Source organism: Pteronotus mesoamericanus, unplaced genomic scaffold (assembly GCF_021234165.1).
Source record: "Pteronotus mesoamericanus isolate MK-2021 breed Mesoamerican mustached bat unplaced genomic scaffold, CSHL_Meso_final contig_164, whole genome shotgun sequence".
NCBI classification, from domain to species: domain Eukaryota; kingdom Metazoa; phylum Chordata; class Mammalia; order Chiroptera; family Mormoopidae; genus Pteronotus; species Pteronotus mesoamericanus.
Window position 1 is genome coordinate 11,411,780 of NW_026555065.1, and position 23,723 is coordinate 11,435,502.

The 23,723-nt window shown below is 40.3% G+C and overlaps 1 protein-coding gene across 4 annotated transcripts in view; it reads left to right on the plus strand.

Annotated features, from left to right (window-relative positions):
- The first annotated feature begins 9,849 nt into the window (after positions 1–9,849).
- The window catches only part of RFX7 (regulatory factor X7), a 110,354-nt gene continuing 96,480 nt past the window's right edge, over positions 9,850–23,723 (plus strand). Inside the window, exons 1-2 of one of the 4 annotated variants that reach the window (XM_054565381.1) lie at positions 9,850–10,108; positions 10,704–10,869. In XM_054565381.1, coding sequence (XP_054421356.1) covers positions 9,853–10,108; positions 10,704–10,869 — 422 coding nt within the window. In that variant the 5' untranslated portion in view covers positions 9,850–9,852. Of the gene's footprint in view, positions 10,109–10,199; positions 10,553–10,703; positions 10,870–23,723 lie in introns of those variants that run through there. The other 3 variants (XM_054565382.1, XM_054565383.1, XM_054565384.1) reach the window with 3 other exon arrangements.

The window sequence follows — 23,723 nt, forward strand, 5'->3', positions numbered from 1 at the left end:
GCTGCAAGTCTCACAAGGGTGGGCTTTCCCTTCTATTCACTGTCTCTGAAGTTTGAGAAAGTTTGAGCTCAGAACTGGGCTTCTTCATGGTTTACTACCCACCTTGGCTGCTTCTCCTGTTTGGATCTTCCAGTGAGTAACAGTCATCTGCTTGAAACCTCCCTCCTGAGACAGGGAACTCTGCAGTCTCTCTCCTTCCAGGTTTCACAACAACATCCCCCCAATCTGGATTCAGGGGCCCCTCCCCCACAGAATCAGGGGTGAGGTGAGGGTAGGGACTCCATCACAGTGTTTCTGACATTGTCTTATGTGGCTTTCCATCCTCAGAACTTCAGGCTTCTGAGGTACCTTCTTGTCACTAGTTCTTAATTCACAGCCCAGCCCCCAGCAGCAAGAAGATGGTTCATGCCCTGTATGCAGACCTCCAGCTGCCTGCCCTGTAGGCCTGCCCACTCCACCACCCTCAAACTGAGACCGTCAGTCAGTCCCAGGCCCTGCACCACTTTATCAGTTTTAATACTGATTTAAGGGGATTCTTCCAAGAGCAACTAGAAAGCACAGACCCTGAACCCCCACATAATTTGCTATTTAAGTCTCTGAAAACCATAGTAGCTAGTCTTATTCGGCTTCCTTTAGGGACCTCAGAAGGGATGGACATGTGTTTGGAATTGCTATGAATACTCGGAGATTTCCCAGCTGATTATTAACACTTTCCCTTCTCTCTCTTTTCCAGCCCTGGGGTAGTGATTTGCACAGCTTTGCTGTAAGACGCTTCTGTACAGTCCCATAGCTTTCTGAGAAAGCATTTGATGAATCCTTCAATTTTCTTTGCTGAGTAAGCAAACACTTTTTCCTTTTCATCCATGGTACCTGTCTCACAATCTGCTGTGCCTCAGTTTCAGCCTTGGGGGGTTTAAATATCCTTCCACACTCTGATCAAGGAATCTTCCAGTACTGCGCTGCCTCGGGTAGAGTGTGGCTTTGGGTGACCACGACGTATGCTTTATCAGATTTTAAGGAGGTGGCACATGATCCTTAGGCTGCTGGCACTTTTGGTTTTCAGGGCTCCTGTCATTGTGAGGGCCCTTGTCCACCATCACCCTATGACTTCCCTACTCCTCTCCACCTCTTGGGGAACAGAAAGAGAAACTCATATTTAATTGGTTCTTACTGTGTGCATTATGCTAGGTATTTTCATTAATATTTCTCATCAAACCCTCAGTATAACTGTGTGAGGAAGTTGGTATTATCCCCATTTTTACCAGTTAGGAAGCTGAGGTTCAAAATGGTGAAGAACTTGCCTGAGGCTACAAAGGTAGCAAGTAGTAAAGCTGGGATGTGGATCCTAAACTCTAAGCTCTGAAGCTCAGGGAATCTCCCTGAGAGTGAACCTCAAGCCACGCCTACCCAAGAGTGTGGATCTGAATTCAGATGAGAAACTGGAGGCTAAAGGGAGAACATAGCTGACTCTTCTCCTTAAAAGGATTACAACTGGCTACAGTACCTTTAACACTGGAGAATCAGAGCACCAGTTGTCAAGCTAAACAGACAAAATTGGCTGCTTGGCAAATTTTTTGTAGAGTCATGGAGATGTATATTTTAACGATGAACTAAGTAAGTTCTCTGCTCCTGCTACTGGGCTTTCTTATTAACCCCTTCTGCTTTCTCTGGCATTTCGGTTTTTCTCCTCCCTTGGCCTAAATAACAGGAGCTCTAATTGAATTAACTCCATCCAACAAATAGTATCATTTGGCTACTTCATGATAGGGACTATGCTATAAATTGGAGATATAGGGAAGAACAGTGCTAGGAACCAGGGATGGGGAGGGTAGATGGAAGAATCTAGAAGTAAACCTACAATTACCATATAGCAAGATCGTGTCCGACACGAGGCTGTGCTAGGTACTATAGGACCACCGAAAGGATGCAGCTAGCTCATCCAGGGTGAGTGTGGGCCGGGAAAGGATAAGAGAAGACTTCTGAGAGGATACAACTCTTGACATATGATTGAGCTCTTCAGATGATCAGGACCATACTATATACATAAGGTTTTTGGAGGAAGAGAGTTTTGCACCAAAGTAAGGGAGGAATGGAAGCCTTCTTCTGGCAGTCTGAGAAAATAAATCAGTTGATGGAAGAAGGAAAAAAGGACGAAGAAAAATAGAAAGTTGCTGGTAATAAGTATATTTATATACACTCAGAACACAGAAAATGAACATATCCAAGGAAAGGAAATGAACTGGCCTTCTTCATAGGAAACTATCTCGCCTGAGGTCCATGAGAAAAGTGTGAAGACCACATCCTCTTCTCAGATACACAAGGGGTGGCATCAAGAGTATAGTCAATGTGTCGGTTACTTTTATGTGTCAGTTACTTTTATGTGTCAGCTTGGCTATGCTTAAGTACCAGTTTTCAATTAAACACTAATGTAGATGCTGCTGTGCAGGTATTCTGTAGATGTGGTTAACATCCACAATCAGTTGACTTTAAGTAAAGATTATCCACGATGGTCTGGGTGGGCTCCATCCAGTCAGGTGAAAGGCCCTAAGAACAAAACAGATTTTCCTGAGGAAGAAGAAATTCTACCTGTAGACGGCAGCATCCCCTCCTACCTGTGCTTCCAGCCTGCAGGTCTGCCTTACAGATATCAGATTTGTCAACCCCCACAATCACAGAAGCCTATTCCTTTAAATTATATATTGTAATAAAATCACTATAATCCATATTAGAGGAAGCACATAACCATAATAAACAGTATAATAAATTATAATGTAATAAAATCTATATACATTGTTTTCTGATAGAACCCTGCCTTATACAGTGAGTATGGAAGCTCACACTTGGAATCTGATATCCCCTATTACCTTTATCATTAGCTATTTCCTCCAGTTAGGCCAGTTTCCTGTGAGTCTCTTCATGTGCCTTCTCATCTTCCTGCTCTTGTTCACACTGCTTTTCCCCCTGACTTGTCTCCAGCCTTTTCCACTTTTATAAACTCCTTCCCTTTCCTTACACTCTAGCTCTGTCCCAGGTTCTCTATGAAGTCACCTCTAATTACTTTAGCTCCTTTGGCTCTTTTGTTTCTCTTAACTTTCTCAGCAGTTATTAGCTGTGCCAATAAATTGCAGTTATTAATCTTATATATCTCACCTAACACTCTTTTATATCTAGTATCCACCACTAGTAGGTATTAATTTGCAAGTACAAATTTGGATGCACAAGAAATGCCACATTTCTTTGTTTAAATTAAATTCACTACAGAATTAAGTAATCCCAGCCTTAATTCTGTTGGAGTAGAAAGATCTAATCTCAGTTATTACTGGGTTTCCCTCCCTTGCTCCCTAGTGGTGCACTAGTCTTGGAAGATTTATGTTCAGCCTAAATAATGGGAGAGAATGGACTTTGGATCCTCATTGTTCAGGGATATGTGGCCCCTAAAAGGTAGACAAAACTCTGCTGACAGACGAAGAGTAGCAGGGGCACCCAGCCTCCCTAGAGCCATCACGCATTTATCTGAGGTTTGGATATCTCTTGGGGTCCTCCTAGGAAGCAAGGCTGGTGTCTCTGCTACTGGAATCCTGACCTTTTGCTCCTTCCCAGTTTGAGGATTTTTTTTTTCTTTCTCTGTAATTCCACCTATGCATAACTCCTCCTTCCTTCTCTCTTTCTTTCTTTCCCTTGCTCCCCAGATGCTCTTATCTCCTTAATCCCCTAGCGAAATCTCAAGGATCAAGGAACTTGGAAGGCAGATTGTTGGGCACAGCTCCAGGCCTAACACTCAGATTGCATACTAAGGAACTGTGCTCCAGGAGGTTTTACAATGTGAGTGGTATCACCTGGTCAGTGTGGCTCAGTGGTTGGAGTGTCAGCCCATAGCCAGAAGGTTGCAGGTTTGATTCCCGGTCAGGGCACATGCCTAGGTTGGTTGTTGATCCCCAGTTTGGGCACAGGGGTGAGCAATCCCTGGTGGTCTGGATGCATACACGATCCCTGTCCACCCCACATGGATCCCTGGTCTGGGTGCATATGAAGGCAACCAATCGATGCCTCTGTCACATTGATGTTTCTCTCTTTCCCTTCCTCTTTCTCTCTTTCTCTAAAAAAGCAAATGAAAGTGTCCTTGGGTGAGGATAAAAATAAGGGAGGGAGGGAGGGAGGGAGGGAGGGAGGGAGGGAGGGAGGGAGGGAGGGAGGGAGGGAGGGAGGGAGGGACAGTGGTGCCTACTGAGGTTGTCTAAGAGAGAGTTCCTGTCAGACAACTTCTTTCTGCCTGGGAACCTGGGAACCTTGCTCCCTTGAAACCTGTTTGGAACGGATGGGAGGGAGAATATAAGAAATAAAACAAATTAATAGCCCAATAAATTATCCTGTCACACACTTATATTTTTATTTGTTTGTTCCCTGTATTTTTACTTCACTTTAAAAAAGATATATGAGCTGATATGTCTAGTGTTCCATTTAGATTATGAACTTGAAGATTAGAACAATACAGTGTTTACCATGGATTTTTAACTCTTTCTGAGGTCGCAGCATAGTAATTTGCATATAATAGGTACTTATATGTGCCTTGAAATGAATTGAGGAATAATAAAGTTTATGGATTACTAGGCTCCACCAGTTCAGACTGCATCATGCTGACTTCCTCATTGTAGGATTGGCTCTGGGATCTTTTCATTGACACTTTTAGGGTTAGGCAAATACGCTTTTTCTTTACCTGTTTCTCTTCACAGCTGCTGCTGGCCTGAATTTCTGAGATATCAAATTTGTATTTGGGACCTTTCTTCCTTAAATAAAAGGAAACACTTCTTCAAAATTCAGACAGGTGATATTAACTTGAACCTTCTTTAATATAAAGAGAATTGCAGGTCACAACATAAATATGTATATGGTTCTAACAACAGTGGAAAATTTCTAAGTGAAATCAAAGCAGTACCTGGCATTCGTTTTCATAATACCTTTCAGTGGAAGAGCCAAGTACATTATGAGAACTTGATCCCATTAATCCTTAGAGATAAGTAAAGGGACCTGAATGAATGGTTTGTATAGATAGGGTCACATAACCAGGTAGTGACAGTGCTCTTAACAGCCTGCTGCCTTGCCCACTATTTGAATAGTTAGGTAACTTTGCCTTAACATACCATTGTTTGAATTACATAATGGAATATTTGTGCTCTAACAGGATAATTCAATCTTTCACATTATACTTATGTTAGTAAGTATGGCATGTAAAATATTTATCCAGATTTGCTATATGCATTTGGTTTTCAATCCTACAACCTCCTTCTGTAATCTTGCTTTTTTCCTCCTTTATTGGCCCATTCCCCATTCTCCCTACGTTGCTTCTTTTAATGCTATTAAAAGAACAAACGAAGATTCAGTTATATTACAGCATTGGAACTTAATATATATCAGCTCCTCTAGGGCTACATGCATTTTGAAACACATCAGCTTAGGCCAAAGAAATTAACCATTACTTACAAAGCGGGGAGGGGGTAGGGAGTAATGGGGACATTTGTAGTAGTGTCAACAATAGAGATAAAGAAAAAAAAACACAAAACCAAACCCTGGAGATGTGGTTCAGTGGACTGAGTGCTGGCCTGTGAACCGAAAGGTCGCAGTTCGATTCCCAGTCAGGGCACATGCCTGGGTTGCTGGCCAGGTCCCCAGTCAGGGATGTGTGAGAGGCAACCAGTCAATGTATCTCTCACACATTGATCTTTCTCTCCCTCTCTTTCTCCCTCCCTTCCCCTCTCTCTAAGAAGTAAATGAATAAAATCTTCAAAACTAACAAACAAAATAAAGAAAAAGAAGAATGATTATTTGGAGGTGGAAAGCTTTCCTTCCTCTTTCCCTTAACTAATAATAACATGCAGATGATTACATATTCCCGTTTCAGCTCCTAGAGGGAAAGTTCTCAATGGAAGAAGGCAGAGGAAGTAATGATCAAGTGAAAAGAGATTAAGAAAATACTGTGTTTTTATTTTTAAGGGGGGAAAGATGAAGAATAGGGTAGAACCTAATCTTTTCTGTATCTGCAAACTACCATGATTTAAGCACTTATCCAATATATACTACTGATAAAACCTATTTTAGGTCTGATCTTTTGTCAAAACAATCAGAACTAATTAGAGTAACAGTCTGTAAAATGGGCTTGTGTCTCCCTCCCTTCCTTTCCTTCTATACACTTCATTAAGGATCTGAGCACAGAGCTGACACTGGGCTATGCATCATTCACACATCCCATGTGACCTGTCATGACTTCACACCAGTGCTCATGCTGCTCTTGTCCTCAAATTCTCTTCCCTCAGTGTTCTGCCTATGGCACTTGTGTTCACCCAATGAGATCCCATTTAAATGCTAGCCAAGAGGCCTTCTCCAAGCAGCTCTTTTATCCTGAGCAGGACCACTATCTCCCTCCATTATGTCTCCATAGCATTAGTAAATATGATTTTATTTTAAAGCTCATCATCTTGTATACTTAATATATATTATTATATCTCTCTGCTCCAAAGAATGTAACCTACTTCAAGTTGGGACCAGGTTTGTTTCTTTCCCTGCCTCCCTCCCTTTTTCTTCCTTCCTTCCTTCCTTCCTTTCTTTTTCTCTTTCTTTCTTTCTTTCTTTCTTTCTTTCTTTCTTTCTTTCTTTCTTTCCTTCCTTCCTTCCTCCCTTCCTTTCTTTCTCTTTCTTTCTTTTATTTCTTTCAATTGTCTGTGCCCAATAATATTATGCATCAGGCATATTAAATATAGGATAAATGTATATGCTACAGTCTAGAAAGTATAAAAAGTTTACTGTTTCATAAAGGAGGCAAGGTTTACAGACATAAGAGAGGAAGATGAAATAATGTATTGGGCAAAGAACATTAGGTAACTACTGAATTCAACAAATATTTGCTAAAAACCTAGGAGTAAAGGTGTTTACCAGGAGTTCTAGGATAAATACATAGTCACTACCTTTGAGATGCTCACAATCCATCCACCTTGTAGATTGTCTTCATATGTATGTGTACAGCACTTCTGTGGTATCACTTTACATGAGGTAGGTCATTATTTTCATTTTCATAGAGATATAAACAGAGGGTTTAAATTTCCCAAACTTCTGACTCCAAGACTGAAATCTTTCTTCCATGCTACATCAGTGTATCTTAAAATTTCCACTTCAGAATATACTTTTACAGGGAGAATAGACTTGTATTCCTCAGCATTGGGAAATAGGAGCTCAAAATCTAGTGTGTAATCTTAAAATTCATGCTTATTATAATGTTTCCCATTATTTCTCACTGAGTCGAACTGAAGACCTGAGGAAATAAGGCCCATTAATTCTGGGTATTTAAAGTACCTTAGCACAGGGTTTCAACACCAGAGGAGCACAGACAATTTCAGAAGCACATGGCTACACTGCTACCTTTATTCAGGGTGTCTGGGTTTGGCTTGAGTCCCAACCCAAGATTTTGGGTAACTTCATCAGATTTCCTTTTAGGTTTCCAGTGGCATAACTGTGTTTACAGCTACCTCTGAAGACTGTAACAGAACACGCACTCTACTCCCAGGTGTTAAGTGAGCAGCGGGGGGATATCCCTTTCCTCCCTGCAAGGAATTCTCATTCTGGCAATAAGCTCTCTTCAGTCCAATACTAACTGCCACCCCTTTCACTGTCTATGGAACCTAAAACAGTCCCAGATGTCTCCTCCAACCTCCCGCTGGTCCTTGAAGGCCCTAAAGGCTAAATAATGCCCTCTTTTCGGCACCACCGCTAGAGGGCAGCTCAGGTTGCAGCTCTGCTGAGCCCTCTAGTGGCTGCTGGGGTGACATGGCTCTTTTATGGAACCTATTAAAAACTCACAAGTTGCACTCGGGAAGCCAGCCTATGTGACACCAGGCAGCGAACTTTTAAAGAAACCTCTTGTTTCTCAGCTTCCTTTTCTTAAGGCCTTTGACAGTTTTCAAATACACTAGCTTTCTTGGATGAATCTCCTACTTTCTAGGATCTTCCCCTCCCAGGGTGTGGCAATGTGGAGCCATCATTCTCTTTTGGTCTGGTAAAAAATTAGAATCTGGGGGACTTGGCAACTTTCCCCAATGCCTTTTTACTTCCTTCATCTTCCTCATGAATACAAGCTTAAATATACATTCAAGATTTTCGGTATAACCTCAATTTCAGTACGGCTTGCAGGTTCTGGAATTAGACTTCCAGGATGCAACTCCTGGTTCTTTCATTGACTGATTAGGTAACTTTAAGAATGTCGTTTAACCTAGCTCCTGGTTCATCTGTAAAATAGGGAGAATAGTACTTACAACATATAGTTTGGGGAGGAATAACTATGATAATGTATGGCAAGTGCTAGATCAGGCATACCGAAAGTACCCAACAAACATTAGCTATTTTTATTCTTCTTCAAAGCTTCTGTCTACTGCACAGCAAGCATGCCTATCAATTTGGTACAGAAAAATACTATCTTTACATAGGACTCAGGGTACATATGCAAATGAATTCATAGGCTTGTATTTTCCTAAAGTGGCTAAGCCAACAGTTATCTTAGGTTATGGAAAAGGCAGGGGGTGGGGCCGTTTGTGTGAAACAATCAGTGCAAAGGGTATTCAGGGTGCAAAGGAATCCAAGAGGCCTGGAATCTGCATGTAGGAGCTGTGTTTTGCACAGCTCCTCCCTCTGTACCCTTCCTCCCTCCCTCCAACCCCACCAAGTGCAAGCATTCAGGGTAAATCTGGGAGTGGAGTCTGTGGGCCAGGACTGAGGGCACAATGGAGCAAAAGCAAGAGGGTTCCAGACCAAGGAAGGGAACAGAGCACTCCAAAGGACAAGGATTCCAAGCCAATCAAGTTCTCCACCTACCAAGAGTCTAAAAGGTGGTAGAGCTTCATGACCCAAAGTCCAAGCATAGCATGAAAGTGGCCGGAGAATCTTGTCAGGTAGACATCTGGTAGAAACTGTCAAAAAAGTTAAAGCTGAAGAGCTCATAACATCCACGGGCCCAGAGAAAGGTCAGTGTGAGCTGAACAGCTGTTCCATCTGGTGCCAGGGGCCTTGGCTGTCGTCTTGTACACCCAGGCAGTTTAGGCCTCCCTGATCAGCCCCACCTAGAAAAGCCAATTCTGCTCTTAAAGGGGACTTGCTTGTTTCTGGTAGGGAGTCCTACTCTTAGTGGGCAAAGGTACCTCTTCGGTATGAATGGGGGAAAGGAGGCAGAGAGTGCGTCAGAGGTTCAACGGGCTCCAAAGGAAGGAGCTTGTGGCTGGAGCCTGAACCTCCATATTGGGAGAACTACACGCTTTTCTTTCAGAATAGGCAGGGGCCTTGGCTGCCAAGGACCCTGACAAGCCGCGACTTGAGCTGTGCCTTAGAGCCTGGGTTGGCTTGAGAGCGGCACAGCGGAGGGCGGGCATTCCTGGAAAGGGGGTGAGGTGGGGAGGTGAGGGGAACAGCATGAGCAAAGGCACGAAGGAAGAATGAATCTGCTGTGCGTTGAGAATGGCATGGAGACTTCACTGATTGGAGCCCGGAGTTCTTGCAGGGGGATGGAGGCAGCTATGATTGGATAGCTAAAGTGGGGCCAGATTTGGAGGGCTTTGAATGCCCGACTGAGGAGCACTCAACCCAGCTCCTGACTTGCGATTTCCGTTCAAGACTGAATTACCTATAGGGTGGTTAATTCCAACGGGTGTTTTTCTTTGGGGGCTTCTTTAAAGTCAGCTTATCCTCTTACCTGCTTCAATTCTCTTCATTTACCCAGGGAAAAAAGTAATCCTCACTTGTCGAGAGGAGGGGGGATAACGTTGATTAATTTTACTTTCCTTGCTTTGAAGATGCAAAAAAAAAAAAAATCCTATTTCCATGCCAAATATTAAATTTGGTTTCTCCTCCTCCGCCTCCCGCAGGTCCTCTTTCTCTCGCCAGCACCTCCCCCACGCTTTCCTGCTCTCCTCCACCCGCGCGGCCAGTAGCCTCCTCGCCCGGGCGGTGCGCGTTCCGGGCCCAGGGGGCCCGCGCTCGGCCTCCGCACCCGTGCGCCCCCCTCCCAGCCCCCTGCGCCGCTCCGGGGCACCCGCACACACTGGTCCACGCCCCCCCACCCCCGCCCGGCGGAGCGGTAGGTGTTTTGCCTTCTGCGCCGGGCCGCAGTGCGGCTGCGCGCACAGGGCTGCCTCCGGGGCTGGCTGGGCAGCGGCGGCCGCGGGGCCAGGAGCGAGTGGCGGCGGCGGCGGCGGCGTGGGGAGTGGCGTGGAGCTGAGCCTGGGGCTGCTGCAGAGCGGGGCCCCCGGCGTAGAAAAACCCGGGGGCAAGAAAGGAAGGCCAGGCCGTGAAGTCACTGAGCAACCATTCTCCTTGGATTTGGGGGAGCCTTGCCCCCCACCTCGTCTTCAGACGCCCCCTCCTCATCCCCCAGCCCCGGCCGCTGACGGGAGGAGGCGGCGGCGGGGGACTGAGGGGCGCCGCCATGCCTCTCCCGCGGTGAAGCGCCCCGGCCTTAAGGAGCCTCTCGGTCTCCCCGGTGATGTCCCCCAGGCGGCAGGCGACTCACTCGAGCCCTGGGGTAAAGGCCTAGCTTATCCAGCTTCCTTCCTCCTCCTCCTCCTCTTCCCCTCCCCCCTCCTCCTTCTCTCCCCCTTCGTTCTCCCCTCCCCGTCTCTTCCCTCACCCTTCCCCGCGCCCCCATCTTCCCTCCCTCCCTCCCACCCCTCCAGCAGCGATGGCAGAGGAACAACAACAGCCGCCACCACAGCAGCCTGATGCCCATCAGCAGCTTCCCCCCAGCACCCCCAACTCGGGGGTGGCTCTGCCAGCCCTTGTGCCTGGGCTGCCAGGGACAGAGGCCAGCGCGCTGCAACACGAGATCAAGAACTCCATCTGGTAAGAGGATCCACCATCGCTGGGGTAAAAAAGCCCAGGCACATTTCTGCTGCAAAGGGGGTGGGGGCGGCGGGCGGGGGAGCAGAGGGAGCTGGCTGATGCATTCATTGAATATGGGTTTCCATGGTCGAATGCATATTTATTGGGCCCCTGGAGGTGTGGGGACTTTGCATCAGCCCTTGGTCTCCATATCCCCAAAATGCTTTTGCCCCCTCCTCAATTGTGAGTTCAGTTAAACAAGTTATTTATGGTTTTCACTTACGTGTAAGAAGAATATGGGTCGAAATTGTCATCTTGCATGATGGTAGCATGAATTTGGGACTGAGGAATGTGAAATGTGTTTACTCCTTTTTGCAGTCATACAGGGAGGAAGAAGTGTATTGTGAATTTTCACCAAACAGACATTGTGCGTAGGAATATTAATAGGCAGCACAAAACCTAATGTGTCTCTTCCTTTCAGTTGGTTTAGCTGCTGTTTCTGAACGTTTTTGCCTTCTTTATTCTGAGATTAAATTTCTCTTCCAAGGAGTTTATTCTTTGCATGGATTATGAAGAAAGGGCTTTTTTAGTATAGGATTTTATTTTAAGGTGGTAGTTTACGCTGTAAAGTGATTTTTTTTATTTAAAAAGATATCTTTAATTTAAAATAAATGTCTTATCCATTTCATGTATCTTTTCTAAAAACCATAGGTGAAATATCCTTTGCTATTCCTGTACTTTCTTGTACGAGAATTTCTAATATTTCCGCATTAGATTAAACTCTAAAAGACTGGTGGCAGCCTTTTAATAATTAAACACACTGAGTTAAGTCTATCCTTTTAGAGCCATTGCAAATATTCTTTGAACATGAACTTGCATTCTTTTTGTAGGATTCTTCACTAACCAACATTTTTTTAAAAGTGTAGTGCTATTTTAAAATTAAGAGACTGCTTTTAATAGAAGTTTAAAAATACAATTTAATTGACATCAAAAAGCTCTGATTTTAAAAATGAAATCCTGCATGTCCATCATTAAATATGACTACTAAAATATCAAAATTCCTTTTATATTGCAATTTAAAAATAAATGTATCAAAATTACTGGCATTGCATACAATATTTATTTACACATTTAAAAAGTGACAATTTTTAAATCCAAATTTAAGGTTTCTTGTGTAGTAATTTTCATTATTTTCCTGGTGTACACCCATGTTGTCATGATGCTAATATGCAGTAGGTCAGCGCAGGCTCTCATAGTTTTATTACTATAGTAGTTGGCAGCTGAGTATCTGGCTTTCATTTTTAATTGTAAAATGAAGTTTAAATATTTTAAAGAGTAATTGATTTTTGACTTTGACAATAGTCATGCTGTGACAACCTAATAGGTCAGAAAAATAGTATCATGTGTGAGTGTGTGTGAGAGAGAGAGCGCTGGTGAGAGAAGCCTTTATTCTTCAATGGATACCCTCATCCCCTTTTAAAAGCCACAGTTTAAAGGAAGAGACAGTTAAACCAGATACTGGAGTGATGTTTACCACCTATTAACTTGATGTAATTTAAGTGTCCCTGAAATCATCATTAAAATGAATTTAAAGCATTCAGGTAAGGAATGTCCAAGTTGAAAGGACTAAAATCTTTTAAGAAAGATATATTTAAAAAGTTGAATTAGTTAGGTGTATTTTAATTTATTATGAGAACGCTAGGGGGAAAGGAACCTTCATTTTACATTTTTTAAATAATATTAAGTTGTACAGGCAACTGAAGTGATTGAATAATATTGATAGTGGAGTTCTCTGTTGGTAAATCACATGATTTAATTATTTTTTTCATTGATAGTTTATGTTTGCGCATCCATTACAACTTAACTGCGCAGACTTTAACTTGAGGAAACTTATCCTGAAGTAGAGTACACTTTAAGTTTTTGGTACTTGCCCTGAAAAAATAATGGGCAACAGATACCATAACCTTAATTCCCAAATGTACAATTTTAATCTTTATTTTAAAATTATAGTGGTACACCCATGGGCATTTAATTTTCAACTTTAGAAGTCATATTTGCAAAAATGAGTTTTTTATATTATATTTAAAACTTTAGAGAAACATTAGTGATCACAAACACTAGTGGATATATTTAATGTACAGTCTCATATTCCATGCTCCACAAGACTGGATTTATGGTATTCATCAAGTAGTTATATAAAATAAAGACATTAAAAAGTGAAATACCTTTAATACCATCTTCTAAGAAATGGTATGAATATGTGTTAAATTAAAATCACTTTTAATAGATAAGATTACAATTCTTTAGGTGTCTCATTTCACATTTCTTGAGGCAGTAATGTCTTCTTACCAATTTTTATCACCTGATAATGTTCTGAGAAATAATTAGTTTTGTTACTTCCTATATCAATCTTCGATAACATTACTGATAAATGTGTAAAATTACATTAAACAGGAATGTAGCATTTAAAAATTATTAAATGGCTTTTGCATTTAGGTTGACCAGAATTTATTGGACTTGCAGATCACAAACATGTCTGTACTTGTTATCCTATTCTACAAATATAAATATAGTGTGTGATGTAGGCCTTTAGCTGGACAACGAATTATTTATTATCTCAGTTCATAATTATTTTTTTGTTAGTTGAACTAAAATGCTGTTTGATAAAAGGATTCCCATGATAATTTCAAGCATCAAGTGAATCTTTGAAAAAAAAAAGATTCAGTATTCAGAGGTGAAATTAATGTACTTTAATGAGATCAGAAATAGTATTCCTTAAAAGTGGAAATGTGTATTTTTAAGATAGTTCTAGCAAATAAAGATATTACTAACTTGATAGTGGTATAATATTTCTATAATGTATTTATGAATATTTTTAACTGAAGTTCAGGTTAACAAGCCTGCGTGCACTTTTCATGACCTTCCTCATTCCCACTCCACAGAGGTCCAAATCTTTACACTGCTCACTTGAAAGGAGATTTGTTTGCAGAGGTGTGTTTAATACTGAATATACTGTAAGAATGTTATGTATATTTTCTAAACAATAGAATTATAAACTTTTCATTAAGAAAAAGAAACTAGCAACCCATGTCTTTTGTAAATGAAGATTTATCCTGGCAACCTAAAGCAAAGCCACAACCAAATCTCACTGCAGACATTATAGCATATATTGCACCCTTCTTTGGTTACTTAAAAAGAAAGAATACCAAAGCAAGTTTTTCTTTCCTCTTATCTCTTAAGTGTCTTCATAATTTTTAAAATTATATTTCACTTTAACAAAAAAATTTACTAAGGGCTTTTCTTTTCCTTTTTGAAGCAGTTTTCCTTGAAACCCTTATAGGATAAAAAAATTGCATTTGTGTTCTCTTCTGCCTGTTTGTGATCAGTTATTTTTAAGAATACTTAGACCTACATGGGTGGGAGTGATTAAAATTTTTGCTATTAGGCTCTGACATAGAGACTACAAACCTTTTCTTAGAAATTCAAAGGAAACTCTGATGTTTTATTGTAGAAAATATTCAAATACTATATTTAATCAATAAACAAATTCAAGGATTCTTAAAAGAATTAGTGATTATTGTTTTTATTTATGTAACTTTATTATCAAGTATGACCTTGTAAATCATTCCTTAAAACAGTCTTAAGATGTGCCATTGTTCTATCTACTTTTTTGAAGCAGATAAATTGAATGTCAGGTAAATTATTGGATTCCTTTGATTCATTATCAGACCATGGAAGCAGTGCAGAGACCAGAGCTCCTGGTCTTTATTCAGTCTTGTAAGTCATACAGACTTCTGAATGTGGTACATTTTAGATTTACATTTATGATCAAAGTAGAATTACACATGTGGACCATTTTCGGTGTTATCTGAATTCTGATTCAATCCCAAATTGAGGAATTTTATTTAACTGTATTAGTTACAAGGAGCAAAGTATGGTGATCCTAAGGTTTGCATAGTGATTCCATATTCATCTTGTTTTCCATCCCCTTTCCAGTAACTTGGCAGTTTTGTGCTTGGTTCTGGGTCAGACAGTTTATTAAGCTCTGTATGAGAAAGTTGTTGTTCCTTCACCTGCAGTGGGAAACATTTACTATAAAGCTCCTAACCGTAAAGTTGACTTTAACTGTAGCCTATGATCTTCATTTTACTTTAAAATTAAAGACTGACTAGCATGTCAGCCAACTTTCATATATTTTCAGTTAGTTGGTTGAAGGTTCTCCTCTAGATTTGAAACTGATGGATTTGTCTTCTCTATTGACCAGAAAAGCAAGTTAAACAATTTCAAGCCCCTTGACTTTGTGGCCTTGTTTAGCCTAGGCAACAGATGTGTGTGTGTATAAATGTGTGCGCGCGCGCGCGTGTGTGTGTGTGTGTGTGTGTATAAATAATTGACCAATTTGCTCTCCCCATTGGGAATTATCTTTAATGATGTTATGTATAGAACTAATTTAATTTCTATATCACTGTTAGTTTTTGGCTTTATTGGGGGAAATGTACTTCACAGTGGTATAAAAGACAGAAGTGTCTCATTTGTTATGAAACCTACTTTGAATAAAAACTGTCAAATCACTTTTTATATTAGAAAAATAATGTTGCCCATTAAAATTGTACAAATGAAGATAATTAAAAGGAACATTGACATTTACTCAAATTTGAGCACTCTGTGCAAGAACGGTAGGTACTTACCCAACAACCGGCTGTATATGAAGCATTATGCTAGAGACTGGCATTTGAGGAATGTTCATTTACTTGTACAGTAATATTAACCTAAGCAAAAACGTGCAATAAAACATCTCTTTTATTCATTTAGGGGACCAGGGGAAAAGGTGACAAGTGCCAGAGTGTTAATTGTAATAATAATAGTTTTCTTAGTTTCTTTGTCTAGAAAATGAAAAGTTCATATTAGATGACCTTACAAGTTCCTTTAGGTTAAATTATGGCTCTTGTTACTAAATTAATATTGACAGCAATAATAAAGCATACTATAAGCACATTGAAAACTACCAGCGTTAACTAATGACAGGCAATAAAAACAATTGTGATGGACAAATTATTAGGATTTGTCCGTTTTCTCTTGGGTTTTAGCCCTGGAGGACTATTTGAAGGTGTTATTCACTATTGTTATCTTGTGCAAGAGTTCTCTGCAAATTCAGGCTGCAAATATTTATTGGGCATATATTACATTTAAAGTATTCTAAAGTTGTTGATTATGCAAAAATATATGTAAGGCTGTGCAGTAATCCTATAGTTGGTAGTTGAAAGGTTTCACTGGGGGCATTATTTGTGTGCTTGTTTTGTTTTTAAACAGGTGTTCAATTCTTACTTATATGCACCTCACGCAGGAACTTTTTTCTGTAGCAATATTTTAAGGCAGTGAATGTTATTTTGTAAATTTGAATATATAAATAAGAAAGGTTCTTATTGTTTTCAAACTAATATAGGATAGGATTGAGCTTCACAACTTCTCTTCATTTAGGGTAGACATTTTAATATGTAGTTGGGACAGGTTCTTTGTAAGTTAAAGAAAAGGACAGTTAGACGATTACTCCATACCTCTGACCAAACTACCTTATTTAGTGCCTACTTTTCCATCAGACTCTGTGTACCTACTTGCTTTCTTTTCTGTTTTCTCAAGATTCTAAGAGTTCAGGTTAAAGATGAGTAGCATGGACCTGCAGGAAGAAATCTTCTTGCCCTGGGCAGGATAGTAAGGAACAATAAGCTCTGAAGCCTTAATGCACCTATTGCTGACTATGAGATTAAGATAGTTAATACATAATGCACATGAATAAAAACACATTTATTTTTTTTTCCTTGAGGCATTTACTTTACTTCATGGCATATGTGCCTCCAATTTATAAGAAGAAATAGAAAACAGTGAGGTTTGGGTAATTATACACAATATCAGTATCAGACATCTACTACAGTAGCTTCTATATATATTATAAAATATTGTGTAGGAGGTGAGATTTTGTATCCATCATGTCATAGAACAGGTTGAAAACATACAGGTATTCCCTTGTATCTCTGTTTGGTTTTTGAATTCAAAGAGTGAGAGGTCAGAGCGACAGATTGCAGTCTGTTGTGTCTTGGAATTTTGAAAGACAAGAATCCATATGGTGTGAACTACCATCTCCTCCAAATAGCCTTATCTGAAAATTTTTTTTTACACCTTACCATTCATAGTCTGGGTTTGGATAGCCAGGGTTCACTTGGCAAAAAGTTACTTTCTTACTCATTGCAACACAGGATCAGAAAATTCGCTTGAATTTGAATGCTAAAGATGTTTGATTAGTGATGCTTACCAAAGGCATGGGGATAGGAAGTGATGGTAGTACATATGCCATATAATTACTGTCCCCTTTTTTCCTGAAATCTGTAATTTTTAGAATTTGAGCTCTATTATATGTAAAACATTGGAACTATTGGTCATCGTAGAGGGTGACAGTCCCTAGGGCTATCACATTCCCATCTAAGATACCTAAATTTAAGACATAGACCAATCATGGAGATCACTTAGGTTTGTGGTTTTCTTTTTCTATTTGTATTCTTTTATTTCTCTGTGACTTTCCTACTTTGATCACCTGGTACTGCCAAGTGGCTACAAGGTGAAAATAGCGGGTTACTGTGTTAAGTGGCTACTAAAGTTTACACTATGTATAACCCTTTTCCTTTGTTTTCATTATCTTGTTTCTCTAATCATGCCTGTGCTGGTCTCTTTACTTGCTACCTTAAAAACGTTTCTTTTTTTTCTACTGATATAAGTGTCTACCTTTAAGATCCAGCTTACGTGCCTCTGCTTCAGTGAAACTTTTCCCATTTCCCAGGGAACAATGATCTGAGTTGTGTAAATTAATTTTTTTCAGTAATTTAGACTGATCTTACCTGAGATGATTATATTTTAGGGAATTTTTTACTGAATTAATGAAACATTCCCTATATAAACATTTCTAGTTTGGAGGATTTCAGAGACTGAATATGCCTGAAACAAAACAGTCGCTACATAATAAGTAATTTATAATACGACAATAAAATATCAAGGAGTAGCCAAGAACTTGCCACTGTTTTTGCAGTATATGTGAAATCTTAAAAGTTTAATTGGATGAGAGTGTCACTTCAGTGACATCTGGCTGGAAGTAAAGTTAGTGCTTCTGGGAGCTTGGGAAATTGATTGGAACAAAATGCTTTAGTTAATGTAAGTGAATCACTTCCCTAATTTGATTGTAGTCATTGGATCTATTAAATCTAAAATTTAACTGTCAGATTAGTAAATGCATGGTCCATTTTTCTGAAGGAGGAGATACTAGCAAGGAGTGTGTGGCCAAATTCTGGATACACACGTTTTAAAGAAGGAAGATGGTCAAAGACTAATCCTGAATTTACAGAATATAGCAGTCAAGGAAAACTGCATTCAGTACATTTGTATTTTAATATCTATCTACTATATACAGTCATAGGAAGATTAAAAAGTAATTAAGATGCATTATCTTTGAAACAGTCATCTTTTGTGTGGTAGTTGTGTGCATCATCAATTGAATCTAACGAAAAGATTTTGTTAAATAAATTGGTGTAATCAGTGGTATAAACAAATGCAGAATTAGAAGAGAGAGATTCGGTGAGGAGATAATATTTTTATTGGCAAAATTCAAGATAGTGGCCTTAACAAAAAATTATGGGATGGGCTCTTGATCCAAATACACTTATCCACATGCTTATGGAGAAATCCTTATTCTCACTAGCAGGAATGATACTGAGAATTGTTGGTAACCGTAAGGCTTTTTAGTAATGAGAATAATTAGAGAAAAATAGCTTAGGACAAAATTTGCCTGACTGAGGCATGGGTTTTCCACCAGTCACAGTCCTCTCACCTAAATTTTAAAGTACAAAGGTCGAGGAAAATGTATAAAGTAATAAGGGAGAAGAAAAGGTTAGGTGTGAGAGGTAGCTGGGGCAGAGGACCGGGGCAGCTCTGACAGCAGTCTTGGAAGAGGACTGTGTACTCTGAATCGACTCTCGGTGAAAGATGGCCACTTCATGAAGGGGGCTGGAATAATTGGCATGGGGTCCCCCATGTAGCACATTCAGCCCATATCTTCACTTTTGGATCTTGGCACCTGTGTCTGTGTACTTTTCCATGATCAGAGGCCGTTTGTTTTCCCCTTTTGGATTCATCTCTTTCCTTGTGTTTATGGAATTTGTTCTAACACATAGCCTGTTTCTGTCAGCATCATCAGACTGTTCTTTTCCACTGGCTGTTTTTCCTGTGACTTTATACATGCTTATGACTTTCTTAAAAGATAACAAACAACCTTGGAGGAAAAGTTTTTGCAGTAAAACAAAGAGTTGATCTCTCAATGACCTAAAGAGCTTATTCATAGAGTAAAAAAAAAAAAAAAAAAGTCATTTGGTAAGTGAATGAAGAATGTAAATACTCATTTTTTAAGATGAAATATAAACAGTTAAAAACAATGCAAAAATCTTTACTGTCAATAGTAAAAATAATTAAAGCAGAAAAGTTCTATTTTAACCATTCAGAAAAAGATTTAAGAACTATAGTAATCATTGCTAGCTGCTTTTGTCCCAGGTTTTGCTGTTTTCCTTATCCTTTTTCCTCCCCTTCAATCTCTCAGTTTCGGTTTTGTTGTATGATATGTATGTAGTAAGCCCACTCACATTTTTGGTGGAGTAAGTTTGATCATATATCTTAAAAGTGTTAACTATGTTTGCCCTTAGGTGGTAGAACAATGTACAATATTCTCCCCTGCTTTATTATATTCTCCTAATTTTCTTGAATGAGCAAGTTATATTTTTAGTTTAGAAAAAAATCCAAACAGGTAAAATAATGCCCTTTGTCTCCCCTGTTCCTCTCTGTTCTGGCTCATGTCTGTCCACCAGCTTACCACCCCCACACTCTGCCAGATCTTCTCTCTGCTCTTGTCCGTTCAAACTCCTGGATTCTGACTTTCTGCTTAACTTGCCAACTCAGGGGCCCTTTTCCAGTCTTTATCTTTCATTATGTCTCTAACTTTTCTTCTTGTCACTATGATTCCTTCCAAGGTTTGAAATTCTCATTCATTCCTTTTTGAGAGCTGCCTTTGTATCAGTTACTCTGCCTGGCATTGGGGATTCCATGAGTAAGGATGCAAAATCCCTGCTTTCTTGGACTTACCTCTGATTAACTTTTTTTTTTTCCTGCTCCCTTCCTCTAGATGCTCTTTGATTGTGAATATCCATACACTTCTCAGCCATCCATTGTTTCTCTCTTTTCACTTCTTTGCTAACATCAAGAAATAGATGGATTGAACAGATAACTAACCACATCTACTCATTTCTTTCACCAGAGTGGAGGGGGCTACCTACCACTGTCATCTTAAACTTGGCATTTTCACAATAACCCTTCTGTGCCATAGTGCCTTGCTACCTCAATTTGCTTTGATTTCCAGTTCTACTTTTGATAGTAGATATTACTGTTCTTTTGTTCTATCAGGCTAGCAATATTGGTTTCATATTTGATTTTTCTCTCATCCCTGTGCCCAGTGTTTTAACAAGTTGGCACGTTTGACCTGTCACTTAAGGTTCTCTTTATTTTCCTTTTTACACTTCAGGACCATAAATCAGTGTTTTACCATCTCATTCCTGAATTATTCCTGCAGCAACATAGCTGCTTTCTGCCCTTGACCTTCACCTCCCATTGAACTATGCTGTATATTGTTGCCAAAATTAGTCTTCTAAAATATCCTTTTTCATGTAGTCCCTTCTAAAAACCTACAACAATTTCACCTTGCCCACCATTTCTTGTCTAAAGATTTCCACGAGGTTTCAGTGTCCTGGTTTCTAGCTGCATGCAATCAACCCAACCCTATTTCTTGCTATTAAGCAGCATTCAACTTCACTTCAATCCAGTGGGCACTTCACTCTGCCTTATACAGGTTCCGGCACAAGTAACATCTCTTTTTAATTACAAATTCTTTTATTACAAAATCATAAGCATGTAATCCTGTAACATAACAGTATCACACTCAAGCATACCATGTGACTTTTGAGGTGAAATGTTCAAAATAAAACTATAAATTATTACACCCATATTATTACCCTACCAACAGCACTCAAGCAGGCGGTACTTCTGCTGGACCCTGTATTTTGTGGTTCTGCTTTTATTTCTGATTTATATCTTCTGTGGGATTTCCACTTCCCTGTCTCCAAATCCTAGTTTATCATGTTTTAATTATGTTTGATGTCGTAGCTCAAGTCATTGTGCTTTGAAACATTATGTAGCTACTCTAGTTAACATTGGTCTTTTCTTAACCTAATGAAAATGAATCCTGTACTGTTAAGCATTTAAACACTCAATTTTTTTCCTTTGCTGGTTTTTAATCATTTTTTATTTTTCAATTACAGTTGACATATAATATTATATTAGTTTCAGGTGTATACCCCAGTGGTTAGACATTATGGAATTTACTAAGTGATCATCCCAGTAAATCTCATATCCACCTGACACCATATATAGTTATTAGAATATTATTGACTATATTCCCTATGCTGTACTTTACATCCCCATGACTATTCTGCTACTAACAATTTGTACTTTTTAATCGCTTCACGTTTCCTCTCCAAACCCTTCAACCTGCCTCCCATCTGGCAACCATCAAAATGTTCTCTGTATCTATATCTGAGTCTGTTTCTGTTCTGCTTGTTGTCATTTTATTGTTCATATTTTTTATCTCCCTCCTCCTCCTACTTTTTCTCCCTCTACCTTCTTCTCCTCCTCCTTTTCTCCCCCTCCTCCTTTTTTTCCTTTTCTTCTCCTCCTCTTTCTCCTTCTCTTTCTTCAAGAAGACCCTTTAACAGTTCAGGTAATATTGGTTCCATGATGATGAAATTTAGAATTTTCTTGCCTGGGAAGCTCTTTATGTGTCCTTCAGTTCTAAATGAAATAATAGCTTTGCTGGGTAAAGTAATCTTCATTGTAGGTCCTTGCTTTTCATCACTTTGAATATTTCTTGCCACTCCCTTCTGACCTGCAAAGTTTCTATTGAGAATTCAGCTGACAGTTTTATGGGAACTCCCTTGTAGGTAACTAGCTGCTTTCTCTTGCTGCTTTTAAGATTTTCTCTTTATTTTTAACCTTTTGTGTTTTAACTATGCTGTGTCTTGGCGTGGGCCTCTGGGGATTCTCTGTGCTTCCTGGACTTGTATGGCTCTTTCCTGGGGCTCTTCCCTAGGTTAGGGAGGTTTTCTGTCATCATTTTATCAAATAGGTTTTTCAATTTCTTGCTCTCTTTCTTCTCCTTCCAGCACCCACTCCCATGATGCGAATGTTGGTACTCTTGAAGTTGTCCCAGAGGCTCTTTACACTGACCTCATTTTTTTTTTTTTATTCGTTTTTCCTTTTCCTGTTCCAACTTGGTGTTTTTTTATACCTTATATGCCAAATCGCTGATTTGATTCTTGGCTTTACTCACTCTGCTGTTGATTCCCCGTAAATTATTCTTTAATTCAGTTAGTGTAGCCTTCATTTCTAAGTGGTTGCTTTTACGGTTTCCCTGTCCTTTTTTATTGCTGTTGAAGTTCTTACTAAGTTCATCTCTTTTTCCCCTCAAGTTCACTTGGGCATCCTTATAACCTGTTTTTTGAACTCTGCATCTATTAGATTGCTTGTCTCCATTTTGTTTAGTTCTTTTTCTTGAGATTTGTTCTGTTCATTCATTTGGGACATAATTTTTTGTCTCCTTGTTTTGACAACCTCCCTGTGTTTATTTCTATGTATTAGGTATAGCAGCTATGTCTCGGGCTTGGTAGAATGGCCTAATGTAGTAGGTGCCCTGTAGGGCCCAATGGCACAGCCTCCCCGTTCACTGAGCTGGGCACTTTAGGTGCGCCCCACCGCAGCCCCAGTGTGGGTTTTTGTACACCTTTTGGTTGTAGTTGACCCTTGGTTGCTATTGGCACATCAATGGGAGGGAATTTATTCCCAGGTCAATCGATGTGCAAGGGCCCACCCAGTGGATCAAGACTTAATTCAGGGGAGCCCTGTTGCCCACTGACATGGTCCACGTGGAGGTGTGTGTCCACATGGAGGAGGTTGCTTAGTGCTTTGATGTGTTCTGAAGCTCTCCACAGGGTGCGCTGGCTCTGGGGCCTCCTACAAGATGGAGGCCAAGGTCAGTTGCCACCTGTGTTCTGCCCCATGGTCACCTGGCATGAGCTACAGAGTGATCAGCATATGGCTGCAACTTGTGCAGGCTTGGAGGTGTTCAGGAGAGGCCAGGCTTTGTACCACGGCCAGCGGATGCTAGTGCTACTTAGGGGTAGGTACGGGGCACTCCAAGGCCAGATGCTGCTTATTTGAGAAAGTTTAGGAAAGCCTGAGCATAAGGCAAGACAGTTTATTTGAATGGAAAAGCCACTGGAAACAACTTGGTTGTGCTGGCAAATTGGTTGTGCTGAGGCTGGGGTCTCAGGGAATCAACAGGGTGGGGCAAATAGTGTTAGCCGGCCGATGGAGACTCAGATATGGCGCCTGCCTACCAGCTCTTTTGGGGAGGGCTGAGAAAAGGAACAAATGGCCTCTGTCTGAGTGAAAGTCGCCCCTCCAACTCTCACCCTTTTGCTAGATACTTCAGTTCCTCCTCGCATGCAAGGTGCTTTTGGAGCTGCTGCTCCAGTGCTGGATGAGTCTGAGTAAGTCTGTGGGTTGGCACTTGAGGAGGAACTGCTTGGGCCTCCAGTAACCCTTCATGTCACTCAGCCACAATACCCCCTGTTTTTTGCAGCCAGAGGTTATGGAGACTCTTCTTCCTGGCACCGGAACCCTGGGCTTGGGGGGTCTCGTGTGGTGCTGAGATCCCTCGCTTCTCAGGGAGGACCTTA